This window comes from Mustela nivalis (assembly GCF_964662115.1).
Source record: "Mustela nivalis genome assembly, chromosome: X".
NCBI classification, from domain to species: Eukaryota; Metazoa; Chordata; class Mammalia; order Carnivora; family Mustelidae; genus Mustela; species Mustela nivalis.
Window position 1 is genome coordinate 100,439,616 of NC_139040.1, and position 15,250 is coordinate 100,454,865.

The window sequence follows — 15,250 nt, forward strand, 5'->3', positions numbered from 1 at the left end:
ATGCTTGACCCATGTTCACATCCTTCCAACACAGGCCCTACCATTTCCGCCCAGCTTGAAAGGCTGTCATTGGGCTGCCATCAAAACTTGACCTCTTCTCTCCAAACTTGCTTCCTTCATATCCCTTTCACAGGTGTTGATGATCCCTAATAAATTTCCTGTGCCCCAAACTCCATCCCCAAAGCTACTTTCCAAAGAATCCAACCTGTGACAGTTGTCCTCTTTGCTTTGAATCAGGAATAAGTCCAGAGTCTCTTACTGCCTAGATAGATTGTCTGGAGGCCAGGATGACAGGGGGGAAAAGGGAAGTGCTCTTAATGAGCTAGATCCCTTGACCCTTACTGGGAGATAGGCCATACGGAGATGAAGAATGCAACAGTTCTTAGAGAATTCCAGTCCAGCTCTGAATGTGGAGAGAAATGGAGACAGGGTGGGAGGGGTGGGACAGCAGATTCTGAAACACTTTTAATATATTCAGAATGTATTTTAGAAACTAAATTTCTTTGAGTTACATGCATAATAAAGTTTATTTTCCATTGTGAAAGTAATACATGTTTATAGTAGAAAATTTAAATGAGAAGGAAGAAAAACATCCAATTATCATAGGCTCTTTGATACATTATTTTGAATTTGATTGTTTTACATTGTTATAAATCACACCATTCGTATAATTTTGCTGTGACACATTGTTCACTTAATGTGATAACATAAGTTTTTTCCACACTATTGTATCTTTTTATAAACATTATTTTTAATGGCTACATGACATTACAATCCAATGAATCCAATGAATGTACTATGGTTTATTTAACCATGTGATTGACTACTTGGTCTGTGTGTAATCTTCTGCTATTATAAGTGATATCGCAAGAAAGTCTTGGTGTGTAAATTTTTTTCCAATATTTAATATTCTTTCCTTGGGATAGATTCCCAAGAGTGGAATGACTGGATAATGGGGTTTGAACATGGGCTTTTGATTTATTTTGTTAGATTGCTTTCCTGAAGGGTAATACTGGTTTTCATGTTCACTTTTTGATATTGAGAAAGGAACAGTTTGTGTAACTTTGTACCTGTCTTGATGGCCAGAGAGCTAGTGAAGAACCCTGGAGCAAAGGAGACCATGGAACTGGGCTTGTCTGGTTGGGGAGTTGGGGCCTTTTTCAAATGGACATGGTCCAGGCTTCCTCAAGTTCCGACTTTGAATTTCCACTCTATCTCTCATCCGGAATACATGTGGAGCAAGGACCATTACTCCTTTCCTTCTCCTGTATGGGGATTTGAAAAAATCTCATAGTAGAGAATGCCCTCCTTGCGCTTGTCTGTTATGCTTGCAGGCCCCTGTAGGTAAACATGGGACCAAGATGGTGCCAACTCCGTGGTCAGTTATCAGACCAGGAAGTCTACAGGGAAAGATATGATATGTAAATTTAAGACTCCAGTTTTGAAGTTTGGGCCCTGGTACTACTTTAAAGACGAAGAACCTACCACTTACTGGAATCCAATATTTAATATTCTAAACATGATTCAGTTCCAACTTCCAAATGAGTTTAAATCTTAAAATTAAATACAGATTTTCTCTTGGAGGCTGTGGTTTTCAAGGACAGCAAGATTCATTAAGAAACTTTACTTCAGCGATGCTGTGGTGAGAGGCTCTAAATAAACATCCAGATTGTTGATTTCGGCCTTCATTTCCTACAAGTATACCAAAGTAGCCTTGTAGTTCTTCTGCCATTAAGATAAGAGATTTGATTTTCCTCCTTATCCTCCACCTAAATTCATTTCACAAGACAGATGGACTTTCAGATACCACAAACACTCAGTTCGACTGAGTTTTCTCTGACTGCTGGAGAAAATGTAGGCCATGTCTGAGTCACACACATTTTACTGCGTGTCCCCTGGCGTGAGAGTCATATACGTTGGCGTCTTCTCAGAGTGAAGCTGACTTTCTATTCTGAGTCCAGAATTTCAGTTGGCACACGGTGATTCCAAAAACAGTTGGAGACTCATTTTGATTGGCTCTGGCAATCTCCACCCAGCCAGGTTCACTCTGAGAGGTCCCCTGTCCCTTCATGAATGGCCATGGAAGCTTTCACTCTCGGCTCTGCGTTCTAATTGCCCCTCTCGCATGACTGTGCCAAAGCAATGCTTCAAAATAGTCGTCCATATCAGGTGGCTTTTCTTGCTGCAGTTTCTGTTCTTTTTTATTGTAGGATCTGGAGACTCACCGCTAGAAGATGATGAAGTCGGGTATTCACACGCTAGATATAAAGGTGAATGCTTTGCTTGTGTGCTAATGAGGGACTTGCTGGTGCCAGGAGAACTTTCCTTTTTGCCTTGCAGAGCAAACTATAATAAAGTGACCAGACAACCAACACATTTAAGTGCGAAATATATTGAAAAATAAATAAGCTTATGCTCCCATTTAAAAAAAATAAAAAGGAAAAAAGAAAAAGCATTTAGAATTTTCTGAAGTGCTGTCCTTCAGCACCCGGTGGTCATTTTATTCTCCTAAGTTTCTTTACTGTCTTCACCTCTGCAAAGCCAAGCTCTAGCTGATGAAAGTGAAAATCAAGCCATGAATTCTGCCTGATTCATACATTACAGCTAGAATGGTCCAGAGTAGACCACCCAAGGTCAGATCTGGACCCCATGCTGCTAATGTACTGAGATGAATGGGGAATGAGAAAACTTGATTTTCATAAGCTCATTTCACGGTGCTCTGAGTCCAGCTTGACTCCTGAAATGATTAAGTAAAGTGTGTTGTCCAGTGAAGCTTTAAACTCATGATAAAGAACTCCATCTCTACACACATCCGGCCATCCACCCCCCCACCAGGTATAAAAAGCCTAATCAAGAAGCTTCTGTACAGGCTCAGGTAAGTATGTCCACAAGTGTTTCTACTGGTGAGTCGTTTCTTTGAAGCTTAAGGAGCCCTTGGTAAAGGGAAGGTAAATTCAGATTGAAACTGAGGAAGAATTGGTTAATAAAGTTCTGTTGTGGCGTCTCGCCCAGGAAACTTGCCCACAGTCTAGCAAGAGGACACTGCCCTGTTCTGTGGCGACATGTCTAAGCTGTGGGAGAGTCGGGATAGTACTGGTCAGCCTTTGGTCATAGAGAGTCCATTAGCTGTTTTCCATTAGGAAATAGCATTAGAGTCCATTGGATTGATGTAAACAATCTAATATAATGACTGGTGCCTATGTCCAGGTGTATTTCCCACCATATTCCACATTTTCGTATACTCTGTGAATGCAGACAGACCCTCATTCTTACACACAACCTCTACATTAATTGCCTCAGGAATTAACCAATCAAGTAAAGGACAAGCTTATTAATTAGATGTTTGGAGGAAGGAGATATTGTGATTCCGCATGCTTCTTAATTAACTGGGAATTTTTTAAAAAAATTTTTTATTTACTTACTTGAGAGAGAGCTAGCAAGAGAGAGCACGAGCAGGGAGGAGGGGCAGAGGGAGAGGGAGAAGAAGACTCCCCACTGAGCCGGGAGCCCAGTGCGGGGCTCCATCCTGGGATCCCGTTATGACCTGAGCCGAAGGCAGACGCTTAACCGACTGAGCCACCCAGGTGCCCTAACTGAGGGCTTAAAAATTTTTTTTCTGTGAGTTCCTTGTTGAAAAATCTTCCTAAAACACATGCATGCACATATGGACATTCACTTGTACAGTAGAAGTTGTCTAGTGCCCTCAGCTCATTGTTCCTAATGTTAGCCCTCACCTCACAGCAGTGTGAGTGTGGGAGGTAGACCAGATAGCTAGTGCCTGTCCTAGAGTTTTAGGAATAAAACTGTCTTAGGAAATTGTTTTTATTGTCAGTTTTTTTCAATTGTTTGTTTTTGTTGTTGTTGTTGCTGTTGTTTAGTAACCTCTGTACCCAACCAGGGGCTCACACTCACAACCCCGAGATCAGGAATTATACCGTCTTCTGACTGAGCCAGCTAGGCACCCCAGTTTTCTTTTTTTAAGTTTTAATACTTTGATGCAAACCATTGTAAGCAGAGGGTTTAATTTAGCTCTAGCTCCTCGGGTCCCTGCATGGTGTCTGGCACAGGGCACTTACTCAATAAGTGTTCTTGAGTTAAAGAGAAGAAGAAAGTGAGAGGGAATCAGTGTTTCCGGTGGCCCCAGAATGTGGCAGGCATTGCTTTTTCGATTCTCTTGCATGGAATGCCATCATATGATCACACCAACTGAGGGAAGGGGGAAGGCATGTGGAATATATATCATTATTTCTTATGCAGATGAAGGAACCACTGATCAGAGAGGGTAGGTGACTTGCCCAGAGTCACACAGCTAGCCATATTGCATTGAGGTCTGAAATCCAGCTGTTTTAACTCAATGGCCAGAGTTTGCTAGTGGCTCCTCACTTGTCTGCTGTAAGACACTGTCTATCCCAGGAGCTCCAGTTAACTGGGGTGCTTACCACTTCAGCCTAGGGGGCCGAAAAAACTTTCCCGAATAATCAGTTTAGATTTCTTCCAAAATAAACCCTGTCTTAACGGAAGCAGTGTAAGAGCTTTCTTTCGCTGAACCTCTGTGGTAAATGTTTTGCTCCTGCACTTCAACTCATGGTGCTTTGGTGCACTTCCGATTCAAGTCACTCACTACCATTTTAATTATTATTACTGCAGGGCTGTTAAACTGTCAAAATATCTTCTAGAGATTTCTCTTGGAAAGCAATCCAAAAGGAATTCCTTTTGCGAGTAAATGAGAACAAGATTTTTTTCCCACATGTTGACAATGGCGCACCCTTTGGAGGTACAGTCAACACTTCCGGGAGGATTTGAGGACTCAGAATATGGGACATATTCCTGCAATTTTCAATTGCATTGAAAATATCTCGAACTAGATGAACTCGTGATACATGTATACCCAGGTCATCCTCTCCCGGAAATGCCAGCCTTCAATATTTGTCCTGGGTACATGTGTGGAAAAGCCAACCGTAACATGTGTGCTCAAGGGAAGGTATGCTGCTTCCTGGTAGCTTCTTCGAGAATCGTGTCCCTCCTGAAAAAGTCCAGGAGCTGGAGAATGTGAGCATTTTCAACATGCGAGTGAAGGACAGGCTGAAAATTGGACACGCTTCCCGGGTTTCCATCGGTGGAGTTGTGATCAGGACACAGAATGCACAAAGGATTTGCCCTGGGCTGGAAGGGTTACCAGAGTCTACTCCGTTATCAGCCAGAAGAGGGAGGAAGGAGACAGGCAAGCGTAGGGGTTGGCAAGGGGTAAGGCAGAGTTTGAATCCTACAGCTTTCAAGCCGGATGATGGCACTTTGAACGAAAAGAACTTAATCCACTCCTGTCACTTCTAGATGAGGAATCTGATTCCCTGAAAGATTGAGTGACTTGTTCAGGGCTGCTAGGAGATGACAGAGTTGGAACGGATGCCCCCCGGGGCTTTTGCCTCTGCCTGGTCTTGCATGCACCATACCCTGCCAGCTCAGTACGTTTTCCTCCTCCCTCTCTCTTTGTCCCCGGTATTCACCCCTCCCTCGCCACCCTTCCCCCACCCCCAGCAGGGGCTTAACTTTCTCTGGAGAGAGAGGCAGGAAGGGGGACCCAGCCAGCAAAAGGAGGAGGCACAGAAGCCTTGCTTGTTCTAGAAGAACAAGACACGCAGGGAAAGTAAGAGGAAACGAGGCAGTGGGGAGGTTAAGGAGGAGGGGTGGGGAAGATACAGGTGATTTTAAAGATTTTTTTAATACCACGGAAGTCCTCTGCCGAACTATAAAAAAATGCTTCTCTGAGACCCCAAACAACTGGTGTATAATGGAGTTTCCTTGTAGGTGATCTTGCCTATTACAGTTGGAAAAGAAAGGCAGAGAGAAGGAGAGAGGGAGAGAGAAATATACCTCACTTCCAGTAGTCACAGAAGTCAGTAGGGTCCAGATCTCACTTCTGTTTGAGTAGTAGGCATCTGTGGATTTTTCCAAACTTTATCTTAAGATCTTTTGGTGACAGAAGAAATATCCACAGCTTGGCATGCTAAGCAAACACACCCCAAGGGCTTCTCATTTACCTGTGATCTTGAAATCTACTTTCATGGCTTACCTGGAGCCATCACCAAAGAAGGAACCAGGGTATTTAAAACTGGTTCAAGATTCTTTTATACTTAAAGAAAATAATGGAGACATGTATGCTGTTTTGTACTTGACTTTGGGGTCCAGATGGTTCTCATGTAAAACTGTTAGCACAGACTGTGTGTGTAAAATCCAGAGGAATGAAACTTGGTTCAAGGAAGGTCTGCAGGCCTGGGGCAAACTCCTCTAAGTCTGCTCCCACAGGGTCGAGCCCACAGGACACGCCTTCTGTGCTTGAGTCCTGACTGTAGGCCCCGTGTGGCCACAGTCTCCACAAATATTATAGGATGAAAGTATTAGCCAAAGGAGTTGTGAAGGCGCAAAAGTGAAAAAGCCGTCTGTGCACAAGCCCTGGGCATGGGTCCTGGTCTTCAGGACTGAGAAGCAGTCAGAAACACACCGTCAGAAAATTCCCTGGACAGTCAGACAAGGTGTCCTCCTTTTCGGCCACATGATGGCGCACGCACCCTGCTCGCGGACAGCTCAGGGGCCCGAGAGGCGGGGAGAGCCAGGCAGCTGGAGGGAGGGGGGCTCCTACACCTGGCATCCGTGAGACCGCCACCGGCTGGCTTGAGGGAGCCTGGCCCTGGTCCCCATCGATTGTGCGGTGGGCACTGTGGAAACTTGCCCACCGGGGAGCTAGCCTTGCCCTAACAATGTTACAGCTTTCAGCGAGCACCTTCCAAAGGCACCAGAGAGAGGTTCTGATTTATCAGTGTGATCCTATCTGTGCTCTGGGCAACTCCTAGCCCCAAATCAAGTCACCCCGGTATTCTGCCATTTGGGAACTTTGCCATGTTCCTAAAGAGGGGGCATCACTGGGGACATCTGAAAAGGGGGTTGCTTCCCTCTGAGGAGCAAGTGTTCTGTGATTTTAAGCCAAAATGCTATCCCACGGCAAAACCCTAGAAATCGCAGCTTCATTCACAGGAAGTAAAATAGTATTTCAAATTTTTACAGAGAATATGCATGCAGATTTGGGAAAACTCTACCCAATTATTGACTCCCCTGCCACTATGCACAGATGTTTGGGGTTAGGATTCACAATGATACCAGTTGCCCTCCAAAGAATTCTGTTACCTCCTTCAGGGGTAAAGGAAAAGGAGCAAGCATTTATTGAGTAAGTGCTATGTGCTGGGTGCTGTGCTAGGTGCTTAATATGCATTAATGGGTTCTGTTTGTTCTTCTTAGTGCCCCTGTGACAGAAGTATAGGTATTGACCCAGAAAGGTTAAGTAACTTGTCCAAGACCACACAGTTAGTAATGGAAGAACCTGGGTCTGTAGTCAGATATGTCTGATACCTAGTCGTATAATCATAACCTCCCCACCCAGAGACACCTTAAAGACTCCTTTTTAAAAGATTTTATTTATTTATTTGAGAGAGATAGAGAGAGAGGGAACATGAGCAGAGGGGCAGAGGGAGAGGGAGAAGCAGGCTCCCTGCTGAGCCGGGAGCCCAGTGTAGGGCTTGATCCCAGGACTCTGGGGTCATGACCTGAGCCCAAGGCAGACCCTTCACCAACTGAGCCACCCAGGTGTCCCCACCTTAAACACTCCTTAAAAGATTCCAAAACCTGGGGCAAAGCCAGCCAGGGACTTGGAGAAAGAGGAGACCCATTTTCTAAAGTTGTGCTGTCCTATCTCTCCCCACCTTTGTTTCTGCCACCTGCAGATACCCCATGGTGCTCCCCCATCAAGGTGAAGTATGGGGATGTGTACTGCAGGGCCCCTCAAGGAGGATACTACAAAACAGCCCTGGGGACTAGGTGCGACATTCGCTGCCGGAAGGGCTACGAGCTGCACGGCTCTCCCCAGCTGGTGTGCCAGTCAAACAAGCGGTGGTCCGACAAGGTCATCTGCAAGCGTGAGTAGCCCGGCCCAATCAGGACCGAAGTTCTTGTGCTCTGAGATTAGGCTTTTTTTGTTGTTGTTAAAAAGCTGAAGGTTGCATGGTCTCTGATGAGAACACCCCCCCCACACACACACAGTGGGCAGATGCCAGTGGGTTTGGAAGATGTGGTTGGAAGAGTGATGACACCTTTCAGACCAGAAAGTGTGATGGACTGTTTGGGCAACGGGGCGAGTACAAAGGTTGTGTTTGTTCAGGACATGCTAGCCAGCCCCTGGAAGTGTACTGGGGATCTAGAAACAAAACACACACATGCTCTGCTGTCAAAGGTCTCCGAGTAGCAGCAGAGAGCAGGGGAGAGACACACATCGCACCAGAAGCACCAGGAAGGGAGAAGTCACCAACTTGTGTCCCTAGGGACAGTCTGGTAGTGTTCTCCCGAGGGATGGAGCTTCAGGAGGCAGGGCGAGTGACTGCAGAACACTAACCTGGGAAAGCAACTGTGCCTCGGAGGACAAAGAAGACTAGGAGAGCATTTCAGGGGTGGACATCCAGCTTGAGGAAAAATCACCTCTCATTCAGGCCACTCCAAGAGGCCCAGCATTGTTGAAGCACCTATGAGATGCCATTGTGATTCAAAACAGACACCATTTATTGAGCACGTATTGTATGCCAAGCATCTGCCCTGTGTCCAGTTTTTGCAACAAGTCTACTGACGGGGGGCCGATACGGCAGCCATGTGTCTCAGCCCATGTGTACTATGCACAGTAACTGTGAATATATAGTAGACTCTGAGGCCCTGCTCCTACAGGACTGGGCCTTTTTTGAGGCAGAGAGAGAGCATCCCCACTGGGCCCGTAGCTGCCCAGGATTGACTGGTAAAGGGTTAGGGAAGCCTAGTTTCCTTGCCTGGAGGCAGGCCAAACTCTGGGACTTCCCCTGCCGGGGCACCTTCCCTCCCCTGTCCTATCTTCTTCATCCCTCACTGGTCTCCCTTGGGAGCCCTTTCTAACTAAATCACTTGCACACAAATCCACATCTCAGGGTCTGCTTCTGAGGGACCCAACCTAAAACAGTGGCTCAGCTGGGATGCCAAACCAAGCAGGTCCCATAGGAAACAGTGGGCCCCTTCTGTGTGGCACGCAGCCACCCCTTTGTATCTCGGATTCTGTCCATTGTCTTTCAGTTGACTTGGCACTCACTGTGTTTTCAGCATTTCTGGACTCTGAAAGACTACGGACAAAAACTAAGAAGCTCTGAGTATCCGGTTTTCTCTTTTTCAGAAAAGCGGTGTCCCACCCTGGCCATGCCGGCGAATGGAGGGTTTAAGTGCGTAGATGGCGCCTACTTTAACTCCCGGTGTGAGTACTACTGCTCGCCAGGGTACACGTTGAAAGGGGAGCGGACGGTCACGTGTATGGACAACAAGGCCTGGAGTGGCCGCCCAGCCTCCTGTGTTGGTAAGAAAATACCATTCATTAGGGGGCACATACTTTGGGAGGAGCAAGGTGTGTGTGCGTGTGTAGTGGATTTTAAAGGAAGCATCAACACCCCGGATGACCCAGCTTTGATTTCTTTTTTTTTTTTTAAAGATTTTATTTATTCATTTGACAGAGAAATCACAAGTAGGCAGAGAGGCAGAGAGAGAGAAGGGGGGAAGCAGGCTCCCCGCTGAGCAGAGAGCCCGATATGGGACTCGATCCCAGGACCCTGAGATCATGACCCGAGCCGAAGGCAGAGGCTTAACCCACTGAGCCACCCAGGTGCCCCCCCCAGATTTGATTTCTGAAGCTCTCTTCCTTCCTACTTCTCAGGCCTTTAGCCCAGACCTAACATCAGTCTGTAACTTGGAGCAGACCTGATAGCCCGTGGCTTCGTCTGACTTTTGTTTCTTTCTCGGTTTGCTAATGAGGCCTCTGCAGACTGGCAGAGGGCTGCCTCCGTCCAGGGATCTGCCTGTGGCACTGAGCAGAGTCATTGACATTTGCCAGACCGCCCCGCAGAGAACACCTATGTGCCTTTCAGCTGACAGCTGGAGTTTATTTGTTGTCGATGATTGTGGTCAGCAAGCACTCTGTGCGCTAAGCTGGGATTTGGAAATGTTACCTGACTCAGGGTTTGTTGAGAAATGGTTCTTACGGTGTGGTCCTGGGAGCGTGCAGCAGCCTTGAGAACCCTTTAGAAATACAAATTCTTAGCCTCATTACAGATCTGCTGAATCAGAGGCTCTGGGGAAGGGGCCCAGGGCTGTGTGCTTCAAGGAGCACCCCACCCCCACGCATTCTGGGCATTCTGAGAGGGCTTCAAGAGAGCCACTGATAGAAGACAGTACTTCTCAAACTTTAAAGTGCATCAAATCACCTGGAAACGCTGGTGAAAATGCAGATTCAGCAGGTCCAAAGTGGGGTCTAGCAACTGGCATTTTCTCAGGCCCTCCAGGGGATTCTGATGCTCTGCAGTTTGAGAGCCTGCCTTAGAATATCAAATTTGGGCAGAACTTTAATACCTTCGTTCTCCAAATTGTGCCCTTGGACCAGCAGCATTAGCACCAGCAGGAGGCTTATTAGAAATATCGCATGGTGTGACCCATCCCAAACCTGGCAGATCAAAATCCACATTTTAATAAGCTCCCTGGGGGATTCCTGTGCCCTTTAAACACTGAGGGAGACTGCTCTAGGACAGTGGTTTTCAACTCTGGCTTCTATTTAAATCTGAATCACTGGGGCTCTGGTATTTTTCCAAACCTCCCTCCACGTGGTTGAGAACTACCATGCCAGAGGATAGTTTACTCATAAATTTTTAGAGCTGCCAGGACCCAGCCTTCCAGAACATTCTACTCCCTTCCTCTAGTCTACAGATGAGGGATAAGAGGTCACCTGTCTTACTCAAGGTTGCATAGAACCAAGCCTGTGGCTCCAGGCTCTCGGGCCCAAAGTCCCTGAATCCAGAGACAGCTCTGGCACTAAGCTAAGGCCACAGGCCCTATGAGGCTGGCTCCTGTGCTGCTGGGATCTGACCATCCTCCTGAGAACCGTTCAGCTCAGTCTGCCGATGTGCTTTACCCCAAGGACTCCTTTCTGAGTGCTCATTGTTTGGGGGCATATGCTTTGGGGTGGGGGACGGAGATTGATGCCTCCTGGGGGCAGAACTCCTCTAGGGCAACAGCAACTCCTCTAGGTCAGTCCCAGCGGTGTCGTTGTGAGAACGCTGCTGTCTGCGGTCCTCCCTGGCAGCCTTTTTCTCTCTGCAGTTACATGGGGACAGAGCTGTAGCCAAGGGACCTTGCCCAGGGTGTGACAGAAAACCCCGTTCTGTCCGAGCTACAGCCTGGACCTCACCTAGTATCCGTTTGACGCAAGCAACCCGTTCAAAGAAACTCCGATTGCTGACTCAGGTTTACTCAAGGCTTCTCTCTCTCTAGGATGTAGGTAGGAGTTTGTCTTGGTGGGTAATTGGGAAAACAGATACCACACTAGGTACTCCGAACAGAGGAGAATTTCCTATAGAGAATGGGTTAAAAAAAAAATCTAAAAAGAGCCAGAGGAACAAAAGAGGAAAAACACTATTACCCGAGATGAGTTACAGCAGAAAGCCGTGCCGACTGAGGGCTGGAGAAGCAAACATTGGCCGATGGCTCGGGAGCCCAGGAAGCCCTCTCAGAAGCTCGCACCAGAAGCATAATGGCCTTCCGTTCCCAGGATGGTGCCTCCTGTGGGCAAACCTGCCTGGCACCCAGCTGGCAGGAGGAGTCTGGGAAATAGAATTTTGAGACTTTCAGTGCGGGCAGGAACGGGTTGATTATCGAAAACCTAAACACCAAGGGATTGTTGGCCTCAGTAACTTTTTCTCTGAGGCTTTGGCCCCTGGCCTGGACTCACCATAGTTCTCAGTGGGCAGAGGGCCACGCAGTCCTACTCATGCGGCGCAGGGAGAATGGGGCCCAAGGCCAGAGGTTCGGGTCAAGGGCCCCTCCCAGATGTCACTTTCAGTGTCTCCCCCGTGACTTGGTGCGTGTGCAAGCTAGCGCCTCAGAACCACCACTCAGATTTTCTCAGCTCTCCTCTCTCGCGTGGGAAAGGGCAGAGGTGGACAGGAGGAGAAGGGATGCTTGGGAATCTTTCTGGAGGCAAGCATTGGTAACGACTCCTCTTGGGATCACACTGTTCAGGTGTCCAGATCGTGTGCAGTCGTGGAAAGAACGTGCTGATTGTTCTCAAAAAGCAACAGGCATGGCTTAAGCTGGACCAGATGGGGCTGGAACCTTCCCAGAGGGAGAAAGAACGAAGCAACGAACCCCAATTTCCGGGGATTTATCTTAGAGTTTGCCAGAGCAAGTCTCAGGCATGCTGCAGAGGTGGGAGAGGATCTTGTGCCTACAGTGGGGGTCGGGGAGGGAGAAAAGGGGGGACCCGTGAGCCACAGGAGCGCATAGAGTTCCCAGGAAAAGGAGACAAAGGGACAGTGCAAGCAGGCAGTTCTTTCCCAGTAAGACAACAATAAGCTGGAGGCCATCCCCAGTGAACGTGACACCAGGGATGTCCTCGACTCTTTTGGCTTTAAATGCATGACATTAGTTTAATCACTTTGTGGGTGTGTTGGCAAGGCTAGGGGGTCCTTGAGCATAAACCAGAGCCTCAGCCTATTTTAGATGCTGACACATGGTGGCTGAGTAGTTCCCAAATTTCCACACAACTTCTAGCACTGCATCTTGGCCAGAGCTTTGCTGAGTGCTGAGAAAATCATCCCAACTCTCCTCCAGACCCAGAGGGAAGAGCGAACCCTCAGCTCTCTTTTGATGCTGAGGCGGTCAGTCCTGTGGTCTGGCTAATTCAAAAGTGCCAGCAGTTAAAATTAATTCTCTCCTGCAGACCACACGCTGGCACTGGATTCAAACCCATGGTTATTTCCGAAACAGATATAGAAAGAAGTCAGGGCAGGGGAAGAGTTGTATTGCAGTCGCAGGAGGGTAAAGTATTTGAAGAGCCACAACCGCCATTGATATATATAAAAAGAAAGCCTTGGAATGAAACAGCTATTGTTTTAGGGGATGTTTTTTCTTTCTTTCCATTTGTAGTTATTTTGGGTTGCACTGGCAGTTAGATAGAACAATGGACAGTGAGAATTATAAGTCCTCATCTAGAAACCAGATTTTGAGTTGACACGTGATTTCTCCTGTAGACCAACCCTAGTTCCTGGGCCAAAAGAGGAAAACATTAAAGAAAGTCTAAAAACCACAGATAATGAGAACCCAGCGGGTGTCTTTTGACATGCAAAGAGCCCCAGTTAGCTGTATTAACAAAGGACCGCATACAAACTGAGTAGGTTTCTGGAACTGCTCCCTGCTTGTTTTGTGCTGCCTCCAGAGTAGAATAGATCAAGAGAGTTAGCACAGATGAGATTCTGGAATAAAAAATTCTCTGAGATTGCAGATACGCATGCACAGTGATGGAATGTTCTACTGGCTTCTCAACTGTCTGACAGCTGGGCTCACCCGCTGACGCACAGGGAAGTTTGCTGGGCTGCCCTGCCTTATTTCCAGAGATTCCTTGAAGATACAAACATTATGGGGCTAAGAATGAACCTATCAGTGTGTCGTTGTGGATCTTAAATTATGCCAAATATCTCCTGGGTCAACAAATACACATCCTTCTGCAAACTTTCAGGAAGCTAATGTCAGCTTCGAAACAGCTGGGCTGATGGAGATAGTGGTGCACTTTTTCCCTGGCCTGATTTCTTAGTACAAAGTGAACATGTAACCTTCTGGTGGCCATCTCTAATAGAAACACACCACCAGCCACTCTTCGGTTGGGCGTCTCTCTGGTGAGGATGGTGACTTTTCACTGTGGAAGTCATTGCTTGCCTCTTGCGTCCATTGGGGAAAATCTTCTGATACTTTCCACGATACCAAAGAATCGGAACCACTTCCCAGAGACATCCACAAAGATTATACTCTGGCTGGGGGAAGCAAACAGTTGGGCAAGTTCTCAGCGTCCAGGTTTGTTTTGCCTTTGGCAGTCAGTGTCTTCCTGTGTCCCATGAAGTGGCTTCCTCTGTCACCAACCTCAAACTATTTTGTATCTGTATCAGTAAGCTATTGCTGTATAACGGACAGCCCAAAATCCAGTGGCTCCAAATGACCATGTTCTTTTGCTCCTGGTTTTTGGGTCAGAAATTTGGGCAGAGCTCAGTGGAGACAGCTCAACTCTGTTCCACATGCTAATGGCTGAGATGATGGTTGGGGTCAGAGGATCCAAGATGGCTTCATTCACAAGTCTGGAACCTCAGTTGGCTCTGCTGGCTGGGGTTTGGCTGAGTCTATCTCTCCTTTCATAATTTCTTATTCTCCTCACATGGCCTCTCCAATAAGATAATTGGATTTCCATAGATGTCAGCTGTCTTCCTTAGAAGACAGCAAAAGTGGAAGGTGCCAGACTCTTGAAGGGCCCAGACTGGGGACGGGCGTAGCGTTACTTCATGTTCTGTTAGTCAAAGTGAGTCACGAGGCTGGCACAGATTCAAAGGGATGAAAATTCGACTCAACCTCTTGTTAGGAGGTGCTGCATGTATATAAGGGGATTATGAGCCACCTTTGCACGAAATTCACCACAATATCCTTTGTTCAAAATCAGTGCTTGGAAGTCATTAATGAAATACATCTTGAAGATGCCATACAAGATGCTCTACAGAGTAGTTTGAAAAAAACTGGCGTGATTGTTCATATACCAGTTCAGGTACTATTAACAAGGCCAAAATCATAATGCTTCAAATGAGCCAGCAGTTCTATTCTTATATAAATATTTGTGCTTAAGCAGCCCTGGGCCATGTCATAGGCCCAATCCCTCACTTGCTGTTCAGGCTAAGATGACTGCTCTCGCTCTCCCACACATCCACTTTCAAACCAGGGTAGAGGACTAGAGGACGCAGGAAAAAAGGAAAGGGTATGCTCCGCCCACCCCTTTTAACAGCACAGCCCAGAAACTGCCCATGTCACTTTTCCTCACAGCCCATTGGTGGAACGCATCACATGGCCACGCCTAACTTCAAGGGCGGCTGGGAAATGTAGTCTTTATATTCCGGAAGATGAAAGGTCCAGGCAGTTCTTTTGCTATTAAAGAAGAGGGATCAGAGACTGGGGGATCCACCACCAAGTCCCTGCCCCATTGACTGTAGAGGGTGAGACCAAGTTGGCGTGACAGGTCAAGGGATAGAAGAAATGAGAGTAGCAGCAGGTAGAAAGCCAGTTTGCTTGGGGTATGTAGGAAGTCAGGAAATGGACACTGAATGGAGTCTGCGCCTTGTGA

At 47.1% G+C, this 15,250-nt stretch overlaps 2 protein-coding genes across 3 annotated transcripts in view; both read left to right on the forward strand.

The window, feature by feature from the left end:
- RPGR (retinitis pigmentosa GTPase regulator) overlaps positions 1-7,797 on the forward strand; it is a 147,995-nt gene extending 140,198 nt beyond the window's left edge. The window contains exons 18-19 of the mRNA XM_082717894.1: positions 2,211-2,270; positions 7,773-7,797. Coding sequence (XP_082574020.1) covers positions 2,211-2,231 — 21 coding nt within the window. The 3' untranslated portion in view covers positions 2,232-2,270; positions 7,773-7,797. The remainder of the gene's footprint in view (positions 1-2,210; positions 2,271-7,772) is intronic.
- The window catches only part of SRPX (sushi repeat containing protein X-linked), a 117,796-nt gene that overhangs the window by 48,722 nt on the left and 53,824 nt on the right, over positions 1-15,250 (forward strand). The window contains exons 2-4 of one of the 2 annotated variants that reach the window (XM_082717900.1): positions 2,211-2,270; positions 7,773-7,964; positions 9,233-9,409. In XM_082717900.1, coding sequence (XP_082574026.1) covers positions 2,211-2,270; positions 7,773-7,964; positions 9,233-9,409 — 429 coding nt within the window. The remainder of the gene's footprint in view (positions 1-2,210; positions 2,271-7,772; positions 7,965-9,232; positions 9,410-15,250) is intronic. The other variant, XM_082717901.1, reaches the window with a different exon arrangement.